A 25,420-nucleotide genomic window follows, 5' to 3' on the forward strand; every position below is an offset into this window, starting at 1 on the left:
TTACTGTCCGTTGCCTACAAAGTATTTACTAAGGTAATTGCAAATAGAATCAGGAACACCTTAGACTTCTGTCAACCAAAGGACCAGGCAGGATTCCGTAAAGGCTACTCAACAATAGACCATATTCACACTATCAATCAAGTGATAGAGAAATGTGCAGAATATAACCAACCCTTATATATAGCTTTCATTGATTACGAGAAAGCGTTTGATTCAGTCGAAACCTCAGCAGTCATGGAGGCATTACGGAATCAGGGTGTAGATGAGCCATATGTAAAAATACTGGAAGATATCTATAGCGGCTCCACAGCCACCGTAGTCCTCCATAAAGCAAGCAACAAAATCCCAATAAAGAAAGGCGTCAGGCAGGGAGATACGATATCTCCAATGCTATTCACAGCGTGTTTACAGGAGGTATTCAGAGACCTGGATTGGGAAGAATTGGGGATAAAAGTTAATGGAGAATACCTTAGTAACTTGCGATTCGCTGATGATATTGCCTTGCTTAGTAACTCAGGGGACCAGTTGCAATGCATGCTCACTGACCTGGAGAGGCAAAGCAGAAGAGTGGGTCTAAAAATTAATATGCAGAAAACTAAAGTAATGCTTAACAGTCTCGGGAGAGAACAGCAATTTACAATAGGCAGCGAGGCACTGGAAGTCGTAAGGGAATACATCTACTTAGGGCAGGTAGTGACGGCGGATCCGGATCATGAGACGGAAATAATCAGAAGAATAAGAATGGGCTGGAGTGCGTTTGGCAGGCATTCCCAAATCATGAACAGCAGGTTGCCGTTATCCCTCAAGAGAAAAGTATATAATAGCTGTGTCTTACCAGTACTCACCTACGGGGCAGAAACCTGGAGGCTTACGAAAAGGGTTCTACTCAAATTGAGGACGACACAACGAGCTATGGAAAGAAGAATGATAGGTGTAACGTTAAGGGATAAGAAAAGAGCAGATTGGGTGAGGGAACAAACGGGAGTTAATGACATCTTAGTTGAAATCAAGAAAAAGAAATGGGCATGGGCAGGACATGTAATGAGGAGGAAAGATAACCGATGGTCATTAAGGGTTACGGACTGGATCCCAAGGGAAGGGAAGCGTAGCAGGGGGCGACAGAAAGTCAGGTGGGCGGATGAGATTAAGAAGTTTGCAGGGACGGCATGGCCACAATTAGTACATGACCGGGGTTGTTGGAGAAGTATGGGAGAGGCCTTTGCCCTGCAGTGGGCGTAACCAGGCTGATGATGATGATGATGATTCTTCGTCAACCATGCATGTCACGCAATGCCATCACCGCTGGTCCGGTGGGGCGTGCTGACACCTTCACGATGCTGAAGCGGTTGACAGTTCGCTGATGCTACTGGCTTATCGTAGCGATGCGTTAGTCGTCACGCCGTCATCGTCACACATTCGTTGTAATTCCAGCATCATCATGCCGTCATCGTCATTCCAGCTTCTTCGTCATGCCATCGCTATCACGCTGTCGTCATCATACCATCGCCGTCGCTCCAGCGTTATCCTCCCGTTGTCGTCATGCCAGGATCGTTATTCCAGACTCGTTATATGTGTGTCATTGTTGTCATAGTGTCATCGCCATACTGTCGTCATCATGCCGTCGTGGTCGCTTCGTCGGCGTCATTTTGTTTGTAGCGATTTCAATGTGGTCATATCAGTATAGTCCTGCCCTCGTCGTCATTTCATCGTCCTCGCAGCTTCGTTGTCATGTCTTCGTGGCCGTTCAATCATCATCATTTTGTCGCAGTGATTCCGCTGTCATGTCATTGTCGTCATGACGTTGTCCATCCAGCGCCATCGCCGCAATTTCTTCGTAATCATGCGTAGGATGCGCATGATCAAGAGCCACAAGTTCCTGTCGAGCGAGTCGGTTCCCGCTTATCATTTGCTGTATGCTTGCAAATGGTTGATAAACTAGAACATTGTTCTTTGCAAACACTAATGACAGGTTCGTGTAAACCGACTCCCATAGCGTGTGGGATCCGCATGTTTTCTTTCTTTTTCTCATTTGCCAGCTGAATAGCAAAGCCGGCATTGCTTGACCGCTCTCTACATGTACTTGCGGGATAAGCACGCCATGTGCACCAGAAATCTCCGGCATGCGCACTCTGGGCTCTTTTTGCGAATCTTTTCAGAGAAGCGTGTCAATTGTAATGTAAGAAAAAAAGAAAAAAAGTGGGCTTTGATAAAAGAAGCAATCTCCGGTAGCACTCGCCTAACCTTCCCGTTTCTGACCGGCTGTGGGATGTAAGTCAGGAAGAAAAGGCAAAGATGCCATTGATAATAGTTTTTGGACTGGAAAACAACACTCAAGTGCTCAAGTCCCACGCTGCTCGTTTTGACTGTCTGACACACAACAGCCAATTTGCGGAGCGGTGAACTTGTACGGAACTATGCCGAGCAAGGTTTACAAATTAAAGAAAGTTATATCTTCCCTAAAATAAACATAAAAATGAGGTAATTACATAAAAGAAACGCCAAAAAACAAGCTATCTTATGCGCTTTCTATGATATTTTCAGATGGAGTGCCTCGTTGCGAAAATCAGGCCTAAAACTGAAGGAAAACCAACATTTTGGCATGTTTGTCATACTTTTGCCAAAAGTTCGTAAATTGTACTGGCGCCATCAATTTTAACTTGAAGTACAGCCCTAGGACAGTGAAGTAAAATAATTACGATGAACAAATGAGTAGGTATTTCGCCAGTGAAGCATAGCCAACTTGGCGAGATTTTTTCAACATTTCTAGCTCCTTAAGCTGCGTTTCCAACTGAAGCTTCCCATAAAGACCAGTGCATATTGACATGTGCTTAAATTGTTTATGTTTTTGGTGACCGTTCTCGAGATAATTTTTGTTACAGTGTTATCGCTCAGCCCAAGACGCGCAACGGACGTTTCTGTATCGGCTAGATATATTATCGCTGGTTTTATCTGTTGGCTATCGTTCACCCAACCGTGTAATCAGATTGAATTTGCGATACGAATTATGCAGTACTTTCTGAAAGGCATGCAGCCACCAGCAACTACGCCGCCATCTTGGACAAGTGATGTACAAAAGCAGACGTGCTTGACCCACAGAACCAGATTTCGACGATTGGCGAGTGTGCTCTCCACTCTCAATGTGCTGAGCAATAATTTTTTTTTTTGCTGGGCGCAGGTTCGACCAGTGAACAGTTAGTTTCGTAACTTGCGTTGCACACTGTAGTTCATTACCGTCACTAAAACGTGACAGTATTGAAGATAAATCATTGTAGGTTCAGCGGACGAAGTTGGGCAGCATTGTGCACTAAAATAATTTTGGTATTAATTTTCTAGCGGAACCATGTTTCAAGTACTTTAATAAGCTTAAGGAAAATATTACGTTACACAAAAACATATAAGGTATCCCAGCTAACGTTAAAGAAGTATGGGGTTTTACGTGCCAAAACCACTTTCGGACTATGAGGCACCCCGTAGTGGGGAACTCCGAAAATTTCGACCACCTGGGGTTCTTTAACGTGCACCTAAATCTAAGTACACGGGTGTTTTCGGATTTCGCCCCCATCGAAATGCGGCCGCCGCGCCCCAGCTAACGTTATCCAATATGTTCAATAAAATAAAATATTTCAAAAAACACGGTACAAACTACGATTATAAAACCTACGATGTTTGGTGTTCATAGACACTGACGAGTTAACACCGCAGTTCTTATAACTGCATCTCGCACTGTGTTTTTTGAATAATTTGCTTCGTTGAACGGCTTGGCTAACGTTAGCTGGGAAACCAGTATACTAGAAAATGACTTCGAGTAAGGTAGTAAGTAACCATGTTTTTTTTACAAGAAAATCTGAGACGCACGAGTAAATCGTCTGGGACAGTTGGTGTGCAGTAACCCTGTTTTGTACGACATAAGTGCTAAACAGTAGCTCACTATGGTGAAATACGCTAACAGAAGGCTGCTTTTCTACAGCGTAAGGTTAAAAAAACACCACTTTCGGAAAGGAAAAAAAATGGAGGTGCCGGGGTTTGAACCCGGGACTTCTCGCATGCGAAACGAGCACTCTACCTCTGAGCTACACTTTTTTTTTTTCTTTATTGCCGACTTCAACACGTCAGTTTACAAAATCAGTCCGCGCGAAGAACACAACACGTATGCTAAAAATACGTCACCCTCACTTGGGGTTACGTGATGAGATTAAAATTCACGCATGTGTAGCAAAGCTTCCATTCTTGGAAGCCACTCAGGCACTGGGTCTTGTATCTTGTATCCTTCAATAGCTCTGCTAACAGATTCACAAAAATACTGTCTTATCGGCCTGGCATCAATGTCTGCGTGGCTGACCGCCATCCTGGATCGCCAAATACTGTGCAGGCCCAATATCATAATCATGTCAAAAGGAACCCCGTCTTCACTCTCGACGGGCAGAAATCTAATTCCGAAAGCATCCACCGGTAAGTCTTTTTTAATCGTGCGTTGGAGAATGTCCCAAAAGAAAAGGGCTTCCCAACAATCTAAGAAAACATGTTCGATAGTTTGCGGCTTCCGGCATATGAAACAATGATTTCCCCAAGGCACAAAGAAACCCTTCGCTTCCAAATACGTCTTGACTTCAAGAGTGTTCGTATGGAGCTTAAAGAAGAAACTTTTAACTCCGCCTGGTACAGTCATTCTTTTCACACGTTTTAGAACTGACTGCCATGGACCTGCACAGTACAACGACCTGTACAACGGTACCGGAAGAAAGACCTCACACAGGTCCTTAAAAAGTTTCTTTCGCGACACCACTGACAAATATTCAAACGAAAATCGCACTTGCAAGACGCGACATGCCATGTACACCTCTTTAAGGAAGCCAAAAATGCTCCCTTGCATACTCTCCGAACTAACAACCAAGTTTGGCAAAACCCTGCCCAACCTAACCTGACACACAGTTCGCAAAAAGGGGTCATTCGTGTCACGAAAAAACATAAATCGGTTAACCAACTGGCGCAGATATAGATGGGCCAAACCTAGTCCTCCAGAGCGGACGCGGTGAAACAGATTGGTGCGTCGTGTCCGCTCCCAAGTGCTTCCCCACACAAAAACCGCAAATACACGGTGCAGCTTCTGCACATTGACGCGAGAACAATGAATTGCTTGCAAGACATACCACAGCTTGGTTACAAAAAAAAGGTTACAAATTGTGGCACGCGCGAAAATAGACCAGCTGAAGCCTTTGAGCCTGTCGGCCTTCTCACGCATTTCAGCAACTTGGCATTTCCAATATGGCTCACTGTCGCGATAATTCTCCAGCGGCACTCCTAAATATTTTACTGGGGTTGCTGTCCAAGTCATGTTTGCGAAATTCGTTGGGGTTAATGGCCAGTCGCCGTGCCAGAACCCCAAACACTTAGCCCAGTTCACAGCACTCCCGCTCACAGAACAAAAGTCTTTCACAATTTGAACCACAACACGAACGCTTTCGTAGTCAGCACAGAATAAGGCAATGTCATCAGCATACGCGAGAATGCGGACCTCCGCCGCATGCAAACGAAAACCATGAACGCTGTTGCTTTCAATAACGCTCAAACAAAAAGGTTCAATATACAAACAAAAAAGCAATGGTGACAGGGGGCAACCCTGACGCACAGAGCGTTGCACTTGGATGCGCGCTCCCACCCCCTTATTTACTAACAACCGCGTCGTGCATCCTCTGTACGCCATGGCTACGCCTTGGCAGATGACTGACCCGACATTAACGTGCTCTAAAACAGAGAACAAGAGGTCATGCGGCACCCTGTCGAAGGCTTTCTCTAGATCGAGCTGGAGCATTGCGATGCTTTCATGCAAAGCGTCGCAACACTCGAGCACGGACCGGGCTGTGTGTATGTTGGTATATATGGTGCGACCTTTGATACCACAGGTCTGATGTGGTCCCACTAATTCTTGCATCACGGCTTGGAGTCTTTTAGCCAGAATTTTCATGAAGATCTTGTAGTCTACATTAGTCAGGGATATGGGTCGGTAAGCGGTAACCTGTCGCAGTCTCGCTTCATCTTCGCTTTTTGGTATTAAAATTGTATGGGATGTTAAAAATGAAGGAGGAAGCATATCCTTGTCATAAGCCTCATTAAACAGTGTAGCCAAAACCGGTGCTAAATCATCTTTGAATGCCTTATAAAGCGGTGCTACTAGCCCGTCTGGTCCTGGGGACTTTCCCGGGTTGAGGTCTTCTATGGCTTTCAGCACTTCTTCTGTTGAAATGGGCAGTTCTAGCCGCTCTTTCGTATCATCACTAAGCCGCGGCATTAAAGAGAGGAAACGGGTCTTGAAGTCTTCGGTTCTTACTTTGGTGTAACCAAAGAGCCCGCTGTAGTATTCATAAAAGGCCCTTTCTATATTTCCTTTGTCTACGAAGATTACACCGTTCCACTCTATTTTTGGTATGTCATTCTTGCGGGCGTGCCTTTTTTCCAAGCCGAAAGCACGTTTTGTGGGCATTTCGCCCGCTATCAGCCGCTGTGCCCTCGCCCTCACGATCGCTCCTCGATATCGCTCCGTATCTATTGCCTCTAGTTTCTGCTTGACGGTGCGCATTTCTTCGGTGCAAGTGCCTGGCTGCTTTCCTTCTTGCATTATCAAAAACTTTAGGTCATCTCTCAGCGTGTTTTCCTGCAGCCTTTGCTTTTGCTTTATAGCGCACGATCGTTCAATTGCCATCATTTTCATTGCCTGCTTAAATCTTTCCCACTTCGCTCCCAGAAGTTCGTTGTCCGCCATTGGCAGTTCGTGTATCGCCGACGTAACGCGATCCACGAAGATATCATCGTTTAGAAGCTTCTCATTAAGTTTCCAGTTTTCCCACACAAATTTGCTTTTCGTTCCTTTTCTTTTACCTACATGGAAGACAACAAGACAATGGTCACTGAACGGCACTGGTTGTACGCTGTATTCGCCGCAGTACGGTATCAGTTCAACAGATACGTACGCCCGATCCAGACGCGCGTGACTCGTTCCTTGGAAATGGGTAAACCGAACGCCAGAACCACATCCGAGACAATCACCAACATCCTCTAGATGACAGCGATCAATTATGTCACTTAAACAGGCAGTACTCGCATCTCGGTAGGGCGTCGCACTGGTTTTGTCGCGTGCCATGCTTACGCAGTTGAAATCGCCAAGTAAGACAAGCAGACGGTCTGTGTCACAATGGTTGCCGACTGTCTCAAAAAGGTTTCGCCTCTCTTCCGTGTTAGTGTGCGCGTAAATACTGATAATACGCAATTCCAAACCAGCAAGTGTGATGTCACAGACAATCCATCGACCGAAAACGCAAGTCTCAACTCTTTCCACAATCGCTCCCAGAGACTGGCGAATCAACAGCATGCAACCTGCCGAGGTACCCACGGCATGAGACACGCAAACATCATACCGACTACTGAACGAGAGCCCCATTCTGTCGGTCTGGTCTTGACTCTCGATTTTGGTCTCTTGTATCGCTACAATATCCAATTCCTGCTCAGTCACGAGTCTCAGCAGCTGATTTTGCCTCCTCCTGGATGAAAGACCCCTGACATTAAGCGTGGCTACTACGAGGTGTCTTTCAAATGCCGCCATCGTTAAGCAAGACCAGGCCGCCAGTACGGCGCTTACCTTCATGCGCACAACGCCGCGCCGTGTAGTGCCGTCCCTCCATTATTAGGTCTTCGGGTTGTCGTCGCGAGGAAGCGACGACGATCGTTGCCCGCTGGTGACACGCTGCTTTTTCCCTTCGCCTACGCCCCACTGGCGTTCTAGGAGACGCAGTCGTTGCTCCTGGCTCATTGCACTGACATCGTCGTGGCGCCGTTTCGCAGCCGCAGGGTCAGACTCCATGGGTTCCTCGTTGCTTTTTTCAGAAGGGCGTGGAATATCTTGCGGTGAATTGGTATCCATGCTCGTGGTTGCCGACTTGGGGGTGCTGGGCGCTGACTCACGAGTCCCTGGCATGGCGCCTTTCTTTTCATCGCTCAGCGCTGCGGCCGTTGGGCTCTCGACCACTGGGTTGGAGGCGGCTTGCTCAGCTTCATCCTCGTCCATGTGCAGCTCACTATTATCGCCGAATGTTCCTCGAGTCGCGGCGCGGGCGTATGACTTCGTGCATTCAGCCTCTTCATGCCCGAAGGCGTGGCACTCGCTGCACTTGGGCACCTTGCAGTCCCGCCTAATGTGGCCTGTGTTGCGGCAGCGGAGACATATCGGCGCACGCCCGGGCACGACGACTAATACTGTACCGTTCCCGATACGCAGCTGATGGGGTATGCGCTCGAGGCTTGCACCTTCTCGAAGAACCAGCCGCACAACACGAGTAGTCGAGTCGGCGTTTTCAAACCCGCCGGTCTTCCATCTATCGCTCGAAACTTCTTTCACTTCGCCGTACTCGGCGAACGCCCGCCTCAGAGTTTCGTTGCTGACGTTGAAGGCACACCAATGCACCTTCAGCCGCACTTCCTGCCTTTCAGGGTCAAAGACAACGCAAGTCTTCCCTTTAACAACAATATGCCCGATGTCGAGCAACTTTTTCTTGGCTTCTTCCCTACGGAAGTTGACTAACCAGACGTGCGACATCTGGTACGCTCCGATACCGCCCGCCTGTTCAATGACGCCGGCTTCTTTCATCGGCTGGCGGAAATCTTCTATCCTGTAAGGCCTTCCAGCGGTGTCGCAGTGAAGAACAACCATTGTTTTCAGTCCTTCTCCGGTTGGCAGCGGCGGCAGTACAATCCTGTAATCTTTCAGGCCATCCAAAAACGAGCACACATACCAGTGCATAATCTACTGGCACCACGATGCTTTCAAAGCTCAAGTCCTTCAAATTTACCTGAAACTCCGGCATTATTCATCCAGCCAAAGCCAGCCAGCCAACCTCAAAACTTAAGAGGAAGCTTTAGCTCGGGTGCTCCTATCTAAATACATGTAAAAGCAGAATTCGTTTTTCTCGGCCACCACAGCACCAAATTTGACGAGGTTTGCGGCATTTAAAAGAAAAACTTAAGATCTAGTGACTGTTGGTTTCGGATTTTTGATTTAGGTCGTCAATTCTTTATTAAAAATTGGCAAAAAATGAAAATTTTCAAAAAACGAAACTATCAAGTTTACAACTCTATACCTCAGCAACGAAAATTGATAATACAATTCCGTGAACTGCATCTAATAGTACATTTAAAGCGGACAAAATTGATAGGGTACACATGAATGTAAAATAATATTGTAAAATGGAAATATAGGTTTTGCAGAACCCTTGTAAACAACGTAACAAATTCACGTAAGATATAAAATGACGTATCGAATTTGTCCGCTTTCAATGATCTGATGGATCTCGCTTACAGAACCGCAATATCTGCTCTTGATGCAGAGTTATGAATTTGTGAACTTCATGCTTCTACTTTTTTCAAACTTTCGAATTTTTGAAAATCTTTTTAACAAAATTCAGGGCCTAAATAGAAATTCCGTGACCAACAGTCACTAGAATTTCACTTTCCCTGCCAAATTCAACAAATTTCCTTAAAATCGGTCCAGGGGTTATCTCAGAAAATCGTTTTTGCGTTTTTACATGTATTTGAATAGGCCGCGTCGGAGTTGGGCCCGAGCTAAAGCTTCCTCTTAAGAGGAAGCTTTAGCTCGGTTTGATGAAATTTTAGCCCGATTTTGATGAAATTTGTTGCATTTGAAAGAGAAAGTTAAATTCTAGTGACTGTTGGAAGCGGAATTTCGATTTATGGCTTGAATTTTTCTAAAACAATTTTCAAATATTTGACCGCTTGGAAAAAATAGAAGCACGAAGTTTACAAATTGATAGCTATGCATCAAGAACTGATATCGCGGTTCTGTAAACGGCATCCATTAGATCATTCAAAGCGGACAAATTCAATATGTCATTTTACATCTTACATGAATTTGTTACGTTGGTTACAACGGTTTTACAAAAGTTGTATTTCCCTATGATTAAATTTTTTTATATTCATGTGTAAGATAACAATTTAGTCCGCTATGGATGTACTTTTAGATGCAATTCACAGAATTGTATTATAATCTTTAGTGGTTGAGTTACAGAGTTGTAAACTTGATAGTTTCGTTTTTTGAAAATTTTTGATTTTCGCCAATTTTTAATACAATATTGACGACCTAACTCAAAAATTCGAAACCAGCAGTCACTAGATTTTAAGTTTGTCTTTTAAATGCAACAAACCTCGTCAATTTTGGTGCAGTGGTTGCCGAGAAAAACGAATTCTCCTTTTACATGTATTTAGATAGGAGCACTCGAGCTAAAGCTTCCTCTTAAGGGCGGAGCTCTTCCAGTTGTTCATTTTATACTCTGCAGAGGCCACGTGTGCTCTCATTTTCTACTATCGCTGAACATTTCCCTATACTATTGGCGTTCCGCTTCACAGCATCAATAGACAGCACGCAGTGATTCTTAAGCCAAATCCGCCTCGCTAAAATGCATGAACAATAATTTTTTGAATACATATTTATTATACGAAACGCTGAAAGAGCTAACAGAAGCAAGTGCTACTAATTACGTTGCAGTATTTCAGTGGATGCTAACTCACTGCACTATTCCTGGAAACGCTTCAGCGGATGGAACTGCGAATCGGGTTCACAAATAAAAAAAAAGGGAGAGATTAAACTATCCTCTTTCACGTAGTGAAGACTGCTTGCTCCTGAAACAGTGACCCGGTCGCCTCAGCAAAAATACCTAGTTTGATCAACAGTTTGAAAGCACCGAATTATTGTTTTACTGCAATGGGAATTATATGAAAACTCCCGGCGCATTTACACCATCGGTGTGCATGTCGCCGTCACCGTGATGTTCCGTATAAAGTGCAAGTGCGATGACATTGCGGCCGCTCGCCGTATGCTATGGGTGTGAATGAAAGCGTGCAAATGTGAGCCGAGAAGGATGGCGGCTCGAACTAGCGCGCGCACGGGAAGAAGGCGGGGAGAAAGCGCGCAGTCTTTCATCGCGCGTTGGTAGCAGGGGGCGCTCTACTCCAACGGAGGATGGACAAGGTTGAGAAGTGAGGGAAGCTCATAGTAAAGTTGATTATGAAGAACGACTGAGGAATATGGAAGAATGTAAATGGACTGGTAGAGTGTTCAGGTACTTGTACAGAAAATAACATTGATTCACAGTCGAGGAAAAGAACTAGGAAGCTTACCAGCAAGTATGCGGCCTGTAGGGTGGGCAAAACAGCAACAAAGAACGTCAAGCGGAAAGTCAGACAGGCTGAATTAATCTCATGGGTGGCGGCAATGTAAAAGAATCCTGCCATGAGTAACTACTTAAGAGGAAAAAACGAAATTCGGCGTAAATTCTGATGGCACGTAGGACTGATGTCTTATAACACCTTTGGCAAAAGTAGAATATGGACTCTTTGCTGGCAAGCAAGCAAGATGGTGTGAGGGAATCCGAGTCAGGTGTCGGATGTGTGCTCTCAGGATATCAGTATCTATGTAGACTGTCAAAGGAGTGTCTCCAGCAATGGCCACTGTCGCAATCGATGACGTAGTTTTGGGGAGACCGAGACAAGTTCTTAGTGCTTGTGCTTGCACACTCTGAAGTTTGCGGATATTTGTAGTGCAAGTATTTCCTAGCACATGTAAGCTGCACTGCACGATGCCCAAAAACAGTGCTTTATATAGTTGCGGGCAAATTTAATTCTATTAGATCGAGGGTCATTCACCCTAAAGAAATATACACTTGGCACATGGCCAACTGGGTGGCTTCAGAAAAAAGCGCTTGCCGTTTTAAGCGTTTTCTTGGAAACCACCAGTATCTTAGATCTATATTGTATTTTCCGCTGAAAGATACACGTACAATGCAAGTCTACGCTTATTTTCTCAGAAGTTTATTTAGTATGTTATGTACGGGTATAATTACGGGTCTGTACACTCGTCTGTGAAACTGAACTTTATGTCGCGGACGAAACGAAGCACATGCGTTTATATATGCAACTGCATACACGTGCATCTTCTGTGGGTCCCTGGACTCATGTACAGAACTTTTGGATATTACTGACTGACTGTTTTTGTGATAATTTTGTACCGCATTTCGTTACCAATATTCTGGCAATAGTATTCTTTGCCGGGCGACGAGGAGTAGCCGGTGCCACTTGAAGGCGCCATTCTTTCCTAATAAGACACGCCAATAAAAAAAGCACAAATCGAACATTAGGAACGAATAAGCACTTTGTTCGGATGTACAGGATTCTTGGGAGGATGAGAACTATTGCTGTATATAATCGGTAAGGCCTGGCTCTCTCATAGACGTAGCCTGCTATAATGCGCAAATCGTCATCGTTTAGGTCAACACTGTGTTCGTGGAGATGAAATTTAATGTATTTTAGCTGAGATGTTATGTTTTATTACAAAAACAGTTCACGGCTTCAAATATTCGAAAACTTTTCGGAAAATATTTGCGTTTACAAATGGTAGCAATTCAATTCGAAGACCGCATTGAATTGCTTCGCGCGCCAGACTACAAAAAGGAATTAATAGTTCAATGCGACGCAAGCGACAGAGGTATGGGCGTGGTACTTAGTCAGGTCGGCGACGATAACGAGGAGCATCCTATCCTCTATGCCAGCCGTAAAGTAAATGTAAGAGAGGAAGCCTACAGCGCCTCAGAGAAGGAATGCGCTTGTTTAGTTTGGGCCGCCCAGAAGTTGTCGTGTTACATGTACGGAGCGAAGTTCATCTTCGAGACCGACCACTGTCCTCTGACGTGGCTCAATCAAATGTCACACAAAAATGGCCGCTTGCTCCGATGTAGTCTTAATCTCCAAGAGTACAACTTCTCCGTTAGATATAAGAAGGGAAAGTTGCATAGCAATGCGAATGGTTTGAGCAGGCTAATTTGAATTCTGCGTTTGAGGGTCCCGCCTAAATTTTAGGGTTACTAGTGTTAATTTTATTAAGCCAAGAAGATCGCATCTCATTTAGCAAGATTCGCTCCATGATTGCTGAATTTGTCAGCACGAAATTGCTTCAGAAATTGGCATAGCGAAATGCAGCATTTTTTTTTTGTTTCTGCACTTATTTTTTTTTGAAAGCCTATAGGGTCTAAAGTGAGAGCCAATGTACGTCATCTCGGCGTAGAGCCGTGTTGTGGGGTTCATTTTGCAGTTGGTGGTCCTTGTTGGATGTTTTGGGGCGGTGACATTACACAAGTGCTCGCTGCGAGCCAAGGCATCACCCCCTGGCCACCAGGCATTCTCTTCCTGCCCAGCGGTTATCTGCGCTAGACAGTCGAGATTTTCCGGGACATGGAGGCGCTGTTAAGAACGGCCAGCTGCAGTGCAAGTTTGCCAGCCATTTACGCAAGCGGTGGCAACCTCATCTTCGAACGCCGCCGCCAACCACTGGCCATGGCGCGACTAAGTCGACTTTGTGTCGGGAACAATTCGCGCATCCTCCACTCTCCGTCGCTTTAGCTAGGATGCGTTTGACGAAGTAGGCTTTGTGCTGAAACCGCCACCGTTACGGTCTGGCCTCGTCGCCGTTGTGACTGAAGGAGTTCGACGAAGCAGGCTTTGTGCGCAACACGACAACGCCGCCCTGTTCTGCTATGAGTGGGGGAGTTGCCGCGGGAACGCCGACGAAGGCCCCTTCCCACGTGCCGACTAAGACGCAGGACAATGGCTACCCGGGCGTGCTACCCGGGTCCCCTCCGAGTTCTACAAAATTCGTGTGGTGTCGGTTTCGGACCGTGAACACGTGTGTGTGTGTGCATGTGTCTGTGTAAACTGTCCCGCGGAGAGGCGGCAGTTTACGATGACTAAACAAACGTTCGCGTCACCTTGTATCGCGGGAGGACCGAGTGTTTAAAAACTGCTGTTGTGCGGATGCTCGACACACTTAAGCAGTCACGTTGGACTGAGACACTCTCTCAAGCAGTCGTGTTAGACTGACGTACTTTCTCTCGCAGTCATGCTAGACTGATGAACTGCATGTAAATACCGTAAATATACCCCTTTCCTCGTTCTCGATGAGAAGCAGTCCTTCCCTTCATCATCGTCCTCAGCGTGGATAACGGCATGGGCGAGCTACCTTCGAATTGATGCCGGACTCCAATCTTGACAACGGGTTACGAGCGATGGGATTCAGCCCCCAATCCTGACACCATGGAGGCTTGGACGCCATCCCCGGGCGCTAGTGACAGCGAGCCCGAACGGACTCAGGCGCTTAGAAGGGTCGTGGACGGAGGGGGATTAAGACCCGTGGCTCCGTGTTTCGCGCCTGCGCCATCATAAAGCAGAGATGCAGACAGCCTTCTATCGGCCAGAATGCCTGTTTACTTCTACTTCTTCTTCCCCTCTCCATCCATGGAGTCCGACCGCGCGAGCCTAAGTGTGTCATTCTCTTCAATATAATATATAAATGCAAGACTCTTCTCTTTCAAATCGCCTTTGGCATATGCAGCGCGACCCACCTCATCAACCAGCCTAGTGAATACACATGCAGTGCTTCTTAGCGAGTCAAAATAAGAGAGTAAAAACTTGAGAAATTTTTTTCAGGAAATTTACTTAACCATTTTTTAGAACAATCGCGCATATGTGGAACTGAATCCAGTGAGCATTCTGTGCCCAGTCGAAAAAACTCCTATGCGCCATATTCACTAATTCCAGTGAGCCACATTGCGGTGGCATTAAAAAGCCGTTCATTCCTGTGTATCATATGTGGCCACCATGTGACATATGGAACTGTACTAGATTTTATATATGTCCTGATATGTTTTCCATGTTTTCCAAGTATTACGTCTCCTCCATCTTTGATTAAATCGACTGTTATTTCATCTTCTCCTGCAGCTCTTGATCGTTTCATCTGGCGGCTCTTTATACGAAGTGTCTATGGACTGCAATGTCATCCCAATGTCGTGTGTAAGAATTGTAGTCGTGCATATCAAAAGGGGGTATGTCGCCTTGCCGTCGTCTGCCTTATCCACACCAAAGACGGCGTTGAAAAGAGGAGCAGCTTCTCATCGGGAATGAAGGAATATAATTTACACCAGGAATAGACAAGGTTATTTCGCAACACTCTGGCGTGACTGAACAGATGTACACCGAAGGAGCCGAAAAATGTCTACCTGAATCCCCTCTGCCCTCCCTATATCTGTAGGTCAGAGAAACCGACAGGTAGACCTTCCTCTAATCGGAGCATCTAAAGTAACCGAAGACTCCGCCTTCAAGAGATGGCCACGCGCAATTACATATTACCTTTGTTCACTAAACACAATGTGGGAATACCCACCGGCCCAAGCAGTTAACTACCCCAGAGACAGGAGGGAACCACTTGCTGAAGAAGGGGTTCAAACTTGCCTCACTTGACCCATATCGGCTGATTGAATGGACAATCAATTAACTGGTTCGTTTGACAGTCGTCTTGAGCGGCTAGCAATGGCCGTTACACTTGCTTTCACAGGAGCTTCTTGATCCCGTCATCGTGATCCGCGGTCGAGCAGCATCCAGAAAACACCGCTTTACAACCGCGCATTCTTCGTCAACCATGCATGTCACGCAATGCCATCACCGCTGGTCCGGTGGGGCGTGCTGACACCTTCACGATGCTGAAGCGGTTGACAGTTCGCTGATGCTACTGGCTTATCGTAGCGATGCGTTAGTCGTCACGCCGTCATCGTCACACATTCGTTGTAATTCCAGCATCATCATGCCGTCATCGTCATTCCAGCTTCTTCGTCATGCCATCGCTATCACGCTGTCGTCATCATACCATCGCCGTCGCTCCAGCGTTATCCTCCCGTTGTCGTCATGCCAGGATCGTTATTCCAGACTCGTTATATGTGTGTCATTGTTGTCATAGTGTCATCGCCATACTGTCGTCATCATGCCGTCGTGGTCGCTTCGTCGGCGTCATTTTGTTTGTAGCGATTTCAATGTGGTCATATCAGTATAGTCCTGCCCTCGTCGTCATTTCATCGTCCTCGCAGCTTCGTTGTCATGTCTTCGTGGCCGTTCAATCATCATCATTTTGTCGCAGTGATTCCGCTGTCATGTCATTGTCGTCATGACGTTGTCCATCCAGCGTCATCGCCGCAATTTCTTCGTAATCATGCGTAGGATGCGCATGATCAAGAGCCACAAGTTCCTGTCGAGCGAGTCGGTTCCCGCTTATCATTTGCTGTATGCTTGCAAATGGTTGATAAACTAGAACATTGTTCTTTGCAAACACTAATGACAGGTTCGTGTAAACCGATTCCCATAGCGTGTGGGATCCGCATGTTTTCTTTCTTTTTCTCATTTGCCAGCTGAATAGCAAAGCCGGCATTGCTTGACCGCTCTCTACATGTACTTGCGGGATAAGCACGCCATGTGCACCAGAAATCTCCGGCATGCGCACTCTGGGCTCTTTTTGCGAATCTTTTCAGAGAAGCGCGTCAATTGTAATGTAAGAAAAAAAGAAAAAAAGTGGGCTTTGATAAAAGAAGCAATCTCCGGTAGCACTCGCCTAACCTTCCAGTTTCTGACCGGCTGTGGGATGTAAGTCAGGAAGAAAAGGCAAAGATGCCATTGATAATAGTTTTTGGACTGGAAAACAACACTCAAGTGCTCAAGTCCCACGCTGCTCGTTTTGACTGTCTGACACACAACAGCCAATTTGCGGAGCGGTGAACTTGTACGGAACTATGCCGAGCAAGGTTTCCAAATTAAAGAAAGTTATATCTCCCCTAAAATAAACATAAAAATGAGGTAATTACATAAAAGAAACGCCAAAAAACAAGCTATCTTATGCGCTTTCTATGATATTTTCAGATGGAGCGCCTCGTTGCGAAAATCAGGCCTAAAACTGAAGGAAAACCAACATTTTGGCACGTTTGTCATACTTTTGCCAAAAGTTCGTAAATTGTACTGGCGCCATCAATTTTAACTTGAAGTACAGCCCTAGGACAGTGAAGTAAAATAATTACGATGAACAAATGAGTAGGTATTTCGCCAGTGAAGCATAGCCAACTTGGCGAGATTTTTTCAACATTTCTAGCTCCTTAAGCTGCGTTTCCAACTGAAGCTTCCCATAAAGACCAGTGCATATTGACATGTGCTTAAATTGTTTATGTTTTTGGTGACCGTTCTCGAGATAATTTTTGTTACAGTGTTATCGCTCAGCCCAAGACGCGCAACTGACGTTTCTGTATCGGCTAGATATATTATCGCTGATTTTATCTGTTCGCTATAGTTCACCCAACCGTGTAATCAGATTGAATTTGCGATACGAATTGTGCAGTACTTTCTGAAAGGCATGCAGCCACCAGCAACTACGCCGCCATCTTGGACAAGTGATGTACAAAAGCAGACGTGCTTGACCCACAGAACCAGATTTCGACGATTGGCGAGTGTGCTCTCCACTCTCAATGTGCTGAGCAATAATTTTTTTTTTGCTGGGCGCAGGTTCGTCCAGTGAACAGTTAGTTTCGTAACTTGCGTTGCACACTGTAGTTCATTACGTCACTAAAACGTGACAGTATTGAAGATAAATCATTGTAGGTTCAGCGGACGAAGTAGGGCAGCATTGTGCACTAAAATAAGTTTGGTATTAATTTTCTAGCGGAACCATGTTTCAAGTACTTTAGTAAGCTTAAGGAAAATATCACGTTACACAAAAACATATAAGGTATCCCAGCTAACGTTAAAGAAGTAAGGGGTTTTACGTGCCAAAACCACTTTCGGGCTATGAGGCACCCCGTAGTGGGAACTCCGAAAATTTCGACCACCTGGGGTTCTTTAACGTGCACCTAAATCTAAGTACACGGGTGTTTTCGGATTTCGCCCCCATCGAAATGCGGCCGCCGCGCCCCAGCTAACGTTATCCAATATGTTCAATAAAATAAAATATTTCAAAAAACACGGTACAAACTACGATTATAAAATCTACGATGTTTGGTGTTCATAGACACTGACGAGTTAACACCGCAGTTCTTATAACTGCATCTCGCACTGTGTTTTTTGAATAATTTGCTTCGTTGAACGGCTTGGCTAACGTTAGCTGGGAAACACAGTATACTAGAAAATGACTTCGAGTAAGGTAGTAAGTAACCATGTTTTTTTTACAAGAAAATCTGAGACGCACGAGTAAATCGTCTGGGACAGTTGGTGTGCAGTAACCCTGTTTTGTACGACAGAAGTGCTAAACAGTAGCTCACTATGGTGAAATACGCTAACAGAAGGCTGCTTTTCTACAACGTAAGGTTAAAAAAACACCACTTTCGGAAAGGAAAAAAAATGGAGGTGCCGGGGTTTGAACCCGGGACTTCTCGCATGCGAAACGAGCACTCTACCTCTGAGCTACACCCCCGCATTTAATCTCATTATAGTAGCAAGATAACTACAGCAAAACTAGCACACATACCAGTGCATAATCTCCTGGCACCACGATGCTTTCAAAGCTCAAGTCCTTAAAATTTACCTGAAACTCCGGCATTATTCATCCAGCCAAAGCCAGCCAGCCAACCTCAAAACTTAAGAGGAAGCTTTAGCCCGGGTGCTCCTATCTAAATACATGTAAAAGCAGAATTCATTTTTCTCGGCCACCACAGCACCAAATTTGACGAGCTTTGCTGCATTTAAAAGAAAAACTTAAGATCTAGTGACTGTTGGTTTCGGATTTTTGATTTAGGTCGTCAATTTTTTATTAAAAATTGGCAAAAGATGAAAATTTTCAAAAAACGAAGCTATCAAATTTACAACTCTATACCTCAGCAACGAAAATTGATAATACAATTCCGTGAACGGCATCTAATAGTACATTTAAAGCGGACAAAATTGATAGGGTACACATGAATGTAAAATAATATTGTAAAATGGAAATATAGGTTTTGCAGAACCCTTGTAAACAACGTAACAAATTCACGTATGATATAAAATGACGTATGGAATTTGTCCGCTTTCAATGATCTGATGGATCTCGCTTACAGAACCGCAATATCTGCTCTTGATGCAGAGTTATGAATTTGTGAACTTCATGCTTCTATTTTTTTCAAACTTTCGAATTTTTGAAAATCTTTTTAACAAAATTCAGGGCCTAAATAGAAATTCCGTGACCAACAGTCACTAGAATTTCACTTTCCCTGTCAAATTCAACAAATTTCATTAAAATCGGTCCAGGGGTTATCTCAGAAAATCGTTTTTGCGTTTTTACATGTATTTGAATAGGCCGCGTCGGAGTTGGGCCCGAGCTAAAGCTTCCTCTTAAGAGGAAGCTTTAGCTCGGTTTGATGAAATTTTAGCCCGATTTTGATGAAATTTGTTGCATTTGAAAGAGAAAGTTAAATTCTAGTGACTGTTGGAAGCGGAATTTCGATTTACGGCTTGAATTTTTCGAAAACAATTTTCAAATATTAGCCGCTTGGAAAAAATAGAAGCACGAAGTTTACAAATTGATAGCTATGCATCAAGAACTGATATCGCGGTTCTGTAAACGGCATCCATTAGATCATTCAAAGCGGACAAATTCAATATGTCATTTTACATCTTACATGAATTTGTTACGTTGGTTACAACGGTTTTACAAAAGTTGTATTTCCCTATGATTAAATTTTTTTATATTCATGTGTAACATATCAATTTAGTCCGCTATGGATGTACTTTTAGATGCAATTCACAGAATTGTATTATAATCTTTAGTGGTTGAGTTACAGAGTTGTAAACTTGATAGTTTCGTTTTTTGAAAATTTTTGATTTTCGCCAATTTTTAATAAAAGATTGACGACCTAACTCAAAAATTCGAAACCAGCAGTCACTAGATTTTAAGTTTGTCTTTTAAATGCAACAAACCTCGTCAATTTTGGTGCAGTGGTTGCCGAGAAAAACGAATTCTCCTTTTACATGTATTTAGATAGGAGCACTCGAGCTAAAGCTTCCTCTTAAGGGCGGAGCTCTTCCAGTTGTTCATTTTATACTCTGCAGAGGCCACGTGTGATCTCATTTTCTACTATCGCTGAACTTTTCCCTGTACTATTGGCGTTCCGCTTCACAGCATCAATAGACAGCACGCAGTGATTCTTAAGTCAAATCCGCCTCGCTAAAATGCATGAACAATAATTTTTTGAATACATATTTATTATACGAAACGCTGAAAGAGCTAACAGAAGCAAGTGCTACAAATTACGTTGCAGCATTTCAGTGGATGCTAACTCACTGCACTATTCCTGGAAACGCTTCAGCGGATGGAACTGCGAATCGGGTTCACAAATAAAAAAAAAGGGAGAGATTAAACTATCCTCTTTCACGTAGTGAAGACTGCTTGCTCCTGAAACAGTGACCCGGTCGCCTCAGCAAAAATACCTAGTTTGATCAACAGTTTGAAAGCACCGAATTATTGTTTTACTGCAATGGGAATTATTTGAAAACTCCCGGCGCATTTACACCATCGGTGTGCATGTCGCCGTCACCGTGATGTTCCGTATAAAGTGCAAGTGCGATGACATTGCGGCCGCTCGCCGTATGCTATGGGTGTGAATGAAAGCGTGCAAATGTGAGCCGAGAAGGATGGCGGCTCGAACTAGCGCGCGCACGGGATGAAGGCGGGGAGAAAGCGCGCAGTCTTTCATCGCGCGTTGGTAGCAGGGGGCGCTCTACTCCAACGGAGGATGGACAAGGTTGAGAAGTGAGGGAAGCTCATAGTAAAGTTGATTATGAAGAACGACTGAGGAATATGGAAGAATGTAAATGGACTGGTAGAGTGTTCAGGTACTTGTACAGAAAATAACATTGATTCACAGTGGAGGAAAAGAACTAGGAAGCTTACCAGCAAGTATGCGGCCTGTAGGGTGGGCAAAACAGCAACAAAGAACGTCAAGCGGAAAGTCAGACAGGCTGAATTAATCTCATGGGTGGCGGCAATGTAAAAGAATCCTGCCATGAGTAACTACTTAAGAGGAAAAAACGAAATTCGGCGTAAATTCTGATGGCACGTAGGACTGATGTCTTAGAACACCTTTGGCAAAAGTAGAATATGGCCTCTTTGCTGGCAAGCAAGCAAGATGGTGTGAGGGAATCCGAGTCAGGTGTCGGATGTGTGCTCTCAGGATATCAGTATCTATGTAGACTGTCAAAGGAGTGTCTCCAGCAATGGCCACTGTCGCAATCGATGACGTAGTTTTGGGGAGACCGAGACAAGTTCTTAGTGCTTGTGCTTGCACACTCTGAAGTTTGCGGATATTTGTAGCGCAAGTATTTCCTAGCACATGTAAGCTGCACTGCACGATGCCCAAAAACAGTGCTTTATATAGTTGCGGGCAAATTTAATTCTATTAGATCGAGGGTCATTCACCCTAAAGAAATATAAACTTGGCACATGGCCAACTGGGTGGCTTCAGAAAAAAGCGCTTGCCGTTTTAAGCGTTTCCTTGGAAACCACCAGTATCTTAGATCTATATTGTATTTTCCGCTGAAAGATACACGTACAATGCAAGTCTATGCTTATTTTCTCAGAAGTTTATTTAGTATGTTATGTACGGGTATAATTACGGGTCTGTACACTCGTCTGTGAAACTGAACTTTATGTCGCGGACGAAACGAAGCACATGCGTTTATATATGCAACTGCATACACGTGCATCTTCTGTGGGTCCCTGGACTCATGTACAGAACTTTTGGATATCACTGACTGACTGTTCTTGTGATAATTTTGTACCGCATTCCGTTACCAATGTTGTGGCAATAGTATTCTTTGCCGGGCGACGAGGAGTAGCCGGTGCCACTTGAAGGCGCCATTCTTTCCTAATAAGACACGCCAATAAAAAAAGCACAAATCGAACATTAGGAATGAATAAGCACTTTGTTCGGATGTACAGGATTCTTGGGAGGCTGCGAACTATTGCTGTATATAATCGGTAAGGTCTGGCTCTCTCATAGACGAAGCCTGCTATAATGCGCAAGTCGTCATCGTTTAGGTCAACACTGTGTTCGTGGAGATGAAATTTAATGTATTTTAGCTGAGATGTTATGTTTTATTACAAAAACAGTTCACGGCTTCAAATATTCGAAAACTTTTCGGAAAATATTTGCGTTTACAAATGGTAGCAATTCAATTCGAAGACCGCATTGAATTGCTTCGCGCGCCAGACTACAAAAAGGAATTAATAGTTCAATGCGACGCAAGCGACAGAGGTATGGGCGTGGTACTTAGTCAGGTCGGCGACGATAACGAGGAGCATCCTATCCTCTATGCCAGCCGTAAAGTAAATCTAAGAGAGGAAGCCCACAGCGCTTCAGAGAAGGAATGCGCTTGTTTAGTTTGGGCCGCCCAGAAGTTGTCGTGTTACATGTACGGAGCGAAGTTCATCTTCGAGACCGACCAATGTCCTCTGACGTGGCTCAATCAAATGTCACACAAAAATGGCCGCTTGCTCCGATGTAGTCTTAATCTCCAAGAGTACAACTTCTCCGTTAGATATAAGAAGGGAAAGTTGCATAGCAATGCGAATGGTTTGAGTAGGCTAATTTGAATTCTACGTTTGAGGGTCCCGCCTAAATTTTAGGGTTACTAGTGTTAATTTTATTAAGCCAAGAAGATCGCATCTCATTTAGCAAGATTCGCTCCATGATTGCTGAATTTGTCAGCACGAAATTGCTTCAGAAATTGGCATTGCGAAATGCAGCATTTTTTTTTGTTTCTGCACTTATTTTTTTTTTTTTTGAAGCCTATAGGGTCTAAAGTAACAGCCAATGTACGTCATCTCGGCGTAGAGCCGTGTTGTGGGGTTCATTTTGCAGTTGGTGGTCCTTGTTGGATGTTTTGGGGCGGTGACATTACACAAGTGGTCGCTGCGAGCCAAGGCATCACCCCCTGGCTACCAGGCATTCTCTTCCTGCCCAGCGGTTATCTGCGCTAGACAGTCGAGATTTTCCGGGACATGGAGGCGCTGTTAAGAACGGCGAGCCGCAGTGCAAGTTTGCCAGCCATTTACGCAAGCGGTGGCAACCTCATCTTCGAACGCCGCCGCCAACCACTGGCCATGGCGCGACTAAGTCGACTTTGTGTCGGGAACAATTCGCGCATCCTCCACTCTCCGTCGCTTTAGCTAGGATGCGTTTGACGAAGTAGGCTTTGTGCTGAAACCGCCACCGTTACGGTCTGGCCTCGTCGCCGTTGTGACTGAAGGAGTTCGACGAAGCAGGCTTTGTGCGCAACACGACAACGCCGCCCTGTTCTGCTATGAGTGGGGGAGTTGCCGCGGGAACGCCGACGAAGGCCCCTTCCCACGTGCCGACTAAGACGCAGGACAATGGCTACCCGGGCGTGCTACCCGGGTCCCCTCCGAGTTCTACAAAATTCGTGTGGTGTCGGTTTCGGACCGTGAACACGTGTGTGTGTGTGCATGTGTCTGTGTAAACTGTCCCGCGGAGAGGCGGCAGTTTACGATGACTAAACGAACGTTCGCGTCACCTTGTATCGCGGGAGGACCGAGTGTTTAAAAACTGCTGTTGTGCGGATGCTCGACACACTTAAGCAGTCACGTTGGACTGAGACACTCTCTCAAGCAGTCGTGTTAGACTGACGTACTTTCTCTCGCAGTCATGCTAGACTGATGAACTGCATGTAAATACCGTAAATAAACCCCTTTCCTCGTTCTCGGTGAGAAGCAGTCCTTCCCTTCATCATCGTCCTCAGCGTGGATAACGGCATGGGCGAGCTACCTTCGAATTGATGCCGGACTCCAATCTTGACAACGGGTTACGAGCGATGGGATTCAGCCCCCAATCCTGACACCATGGAGGCTTGGACGCCATCCCCGGGCGCTAGTGACAGCGAGCCCGAACGGACTCAGGCGCTTAGAAGGGTCGTGGACGGAGGGGGATTAAGACCCGTGGCTCCGTGTTTCGCGCCAGCGCCATCATAAAGCAGAGATGCAGACAGCCTGCTATCGGCCAGAATGCCTGTTTACTTCTACTTCTTCTTCCCCTCTCCATCCATGGAGTCCGACCGCGCGAGCCTAAGTGTGTCATTCTCTTCAATACAATATATAAATGCAAGCCTCTTCTCTTTCAAATCGCCTTTGGCATATGCAGCGCGACCCACCTCATCAACCAGCCTAGTGAATACGCGTGCAGTGCTTCTTAGCGAGTCAAAATAAGAGAGTAAAAACTTGAGAAATTTTTTTCAGGAAATTTAATTAACCATTTTTTAGAACAATCCCGCATATGGGGAACTGAATCCAGTGAGCATTCTGTGCCCAATCGAAAAAACTCCTATGCGCCATATTCACTAATTCCAGTGAGCCACATTGCGGTGGCATTAAAAAGCCGTTCATTCCTATGTATCATATGCGGCCACCATGTGACATATGGAACTGTACTAGATTTTATATGTGTCCTGATATGTTTTCCATGTTTTCCAAGTATTATGTCTCCTCCATCTTTGATTAAATCGACTGTTATTTCATCTTCTCCTGCAGCTCTTGATCGTTTCATCTGGCGGCTCTTTATACGAAGTGTCTATGGACTGCAATGTCATCCCAATGTCGTGTGTAAGAATTGTAGTCGTGCATATCAAAAGGGGGTATGTCGCCTTGCCGTCGTCTGCCTTATCCACACCAAAGACGACGTTGAAAAGAGGAGCAGCTTCTCATCGGGAATGAAGGAATATAATTTACACCAGGAATAGACAAGGTTACTTCGCAACACTCTGGCGTGACTAAACTGATGTACACCGAAGGAGCCGAAAAATGTCTACCTGAATCCCCTCTGCCCTCCCTATATCTGTAGGTCAGAGAAACCGACAGGTACACCTTCCTCTAATCGGAGCATCTAAAGTAACCGAAGACTCCGCCTTCAAGAGATGGCCACGCGCAATTACATATTACCTTTGTTCACTAAACACAATGTGGGAATACCCACCGGCCTAAGCAGTTGACTACCCCAGAGACAGGAGGGAACCACTTGCTGAAGAAGGGGTTCAAACTTGCCTCACTTGACCCATATCGGCTGATTGAATGGACAATCAATTAACTGGTTCGTTTGACAGTCGTCTTGAGCGGCTAGCAATGGCCCTTACACTTGCTTTCACAGGAGCTCCTTGATCCCGTCATCGTGATCCGCGGTCGAGCAGCATCCAGAAAACACCGCTTTACAACCGCGCATTCTTCGTCAACCATGCATGTCACGCAATGCCATCACCGCTGGTCCGGTGGGGCGTGCTGACACCTTCACGATGCTGAAGCGGTTGACAGTTCGCTGATGCTACTGGCTTATCGTAGCGATGCGTTCGTCGTCACGCCGTCATCGTCACACATTCGTTGTAATTCCAGCATCATCATGCCGTCATCGTCATTCCAGCTTCTTCGTCATGCCATCGCTATCACGCTGTCGTCATCATACCATCGCCGTCGCTCCAGCGTTATCCTCCCGTTGTCGTCATGCCAGGATCGTTATTCCAGACTCGTTATATG

At 45.3% G+C, this 25,420-nt stretch overlaps 1 protein-coding gene and 1 non-coding gene across 2 annotated transcripts; both read right to left on the reverse strand.

Annotated features, from left to right (window-relative positions):
- Positions 1-7,675: 7,675 nt before the first annotated feature.
- LOC142572440 (uncharacterized) lies at positions 7,676-8,788 on the reverse strand. Its single transcript, XM_075681598.1, has one exon. It carries the CDS (start codon positions 8,786-8,788, stop codon positions 7,676-7,678), a length of 1,113 nt encoding a protein of 370 aa, XP_075537713.1.
- Positions 8,789-18,253: 9,465 nt separating this feature from the next.
- TRNAA-CGC (transfer RNA alanine (anticodon CGC)) lies at positions 18,254-18,325 on the reverse strand. The gene has a single exon. It is a non-coding gene; the product is annotated as a tRNA-Ala (tRNA).
- Positions 18,326-25,420: the final 7,095 nt, after the last annotated feature.

The sequence above is a fragment of the Dermacentor variabilis genome, chromosome 1 (assembly GCF_050947875.1).
Source record: "Dermacentor variabilis isolate Ectoservices chromosome 1, ASM5094787v1, whole genome shotgun sequence".
Lineage (NCBI taxonomy): Eukaryota > Metazoa > Arthropoda > Arachnida > Ixodida > Ixodidae > Dermacentor > Dermacentor variabilis.

Coding starts and splice junctions, on each gene's coding strand:
- LOC142572440 (XM_075681598.1), bottom strand. CDS start 8,788: ATGCACTGGTATGTGTGCTCGTTTTTGGATGGCCTGAAAGATTACAGG.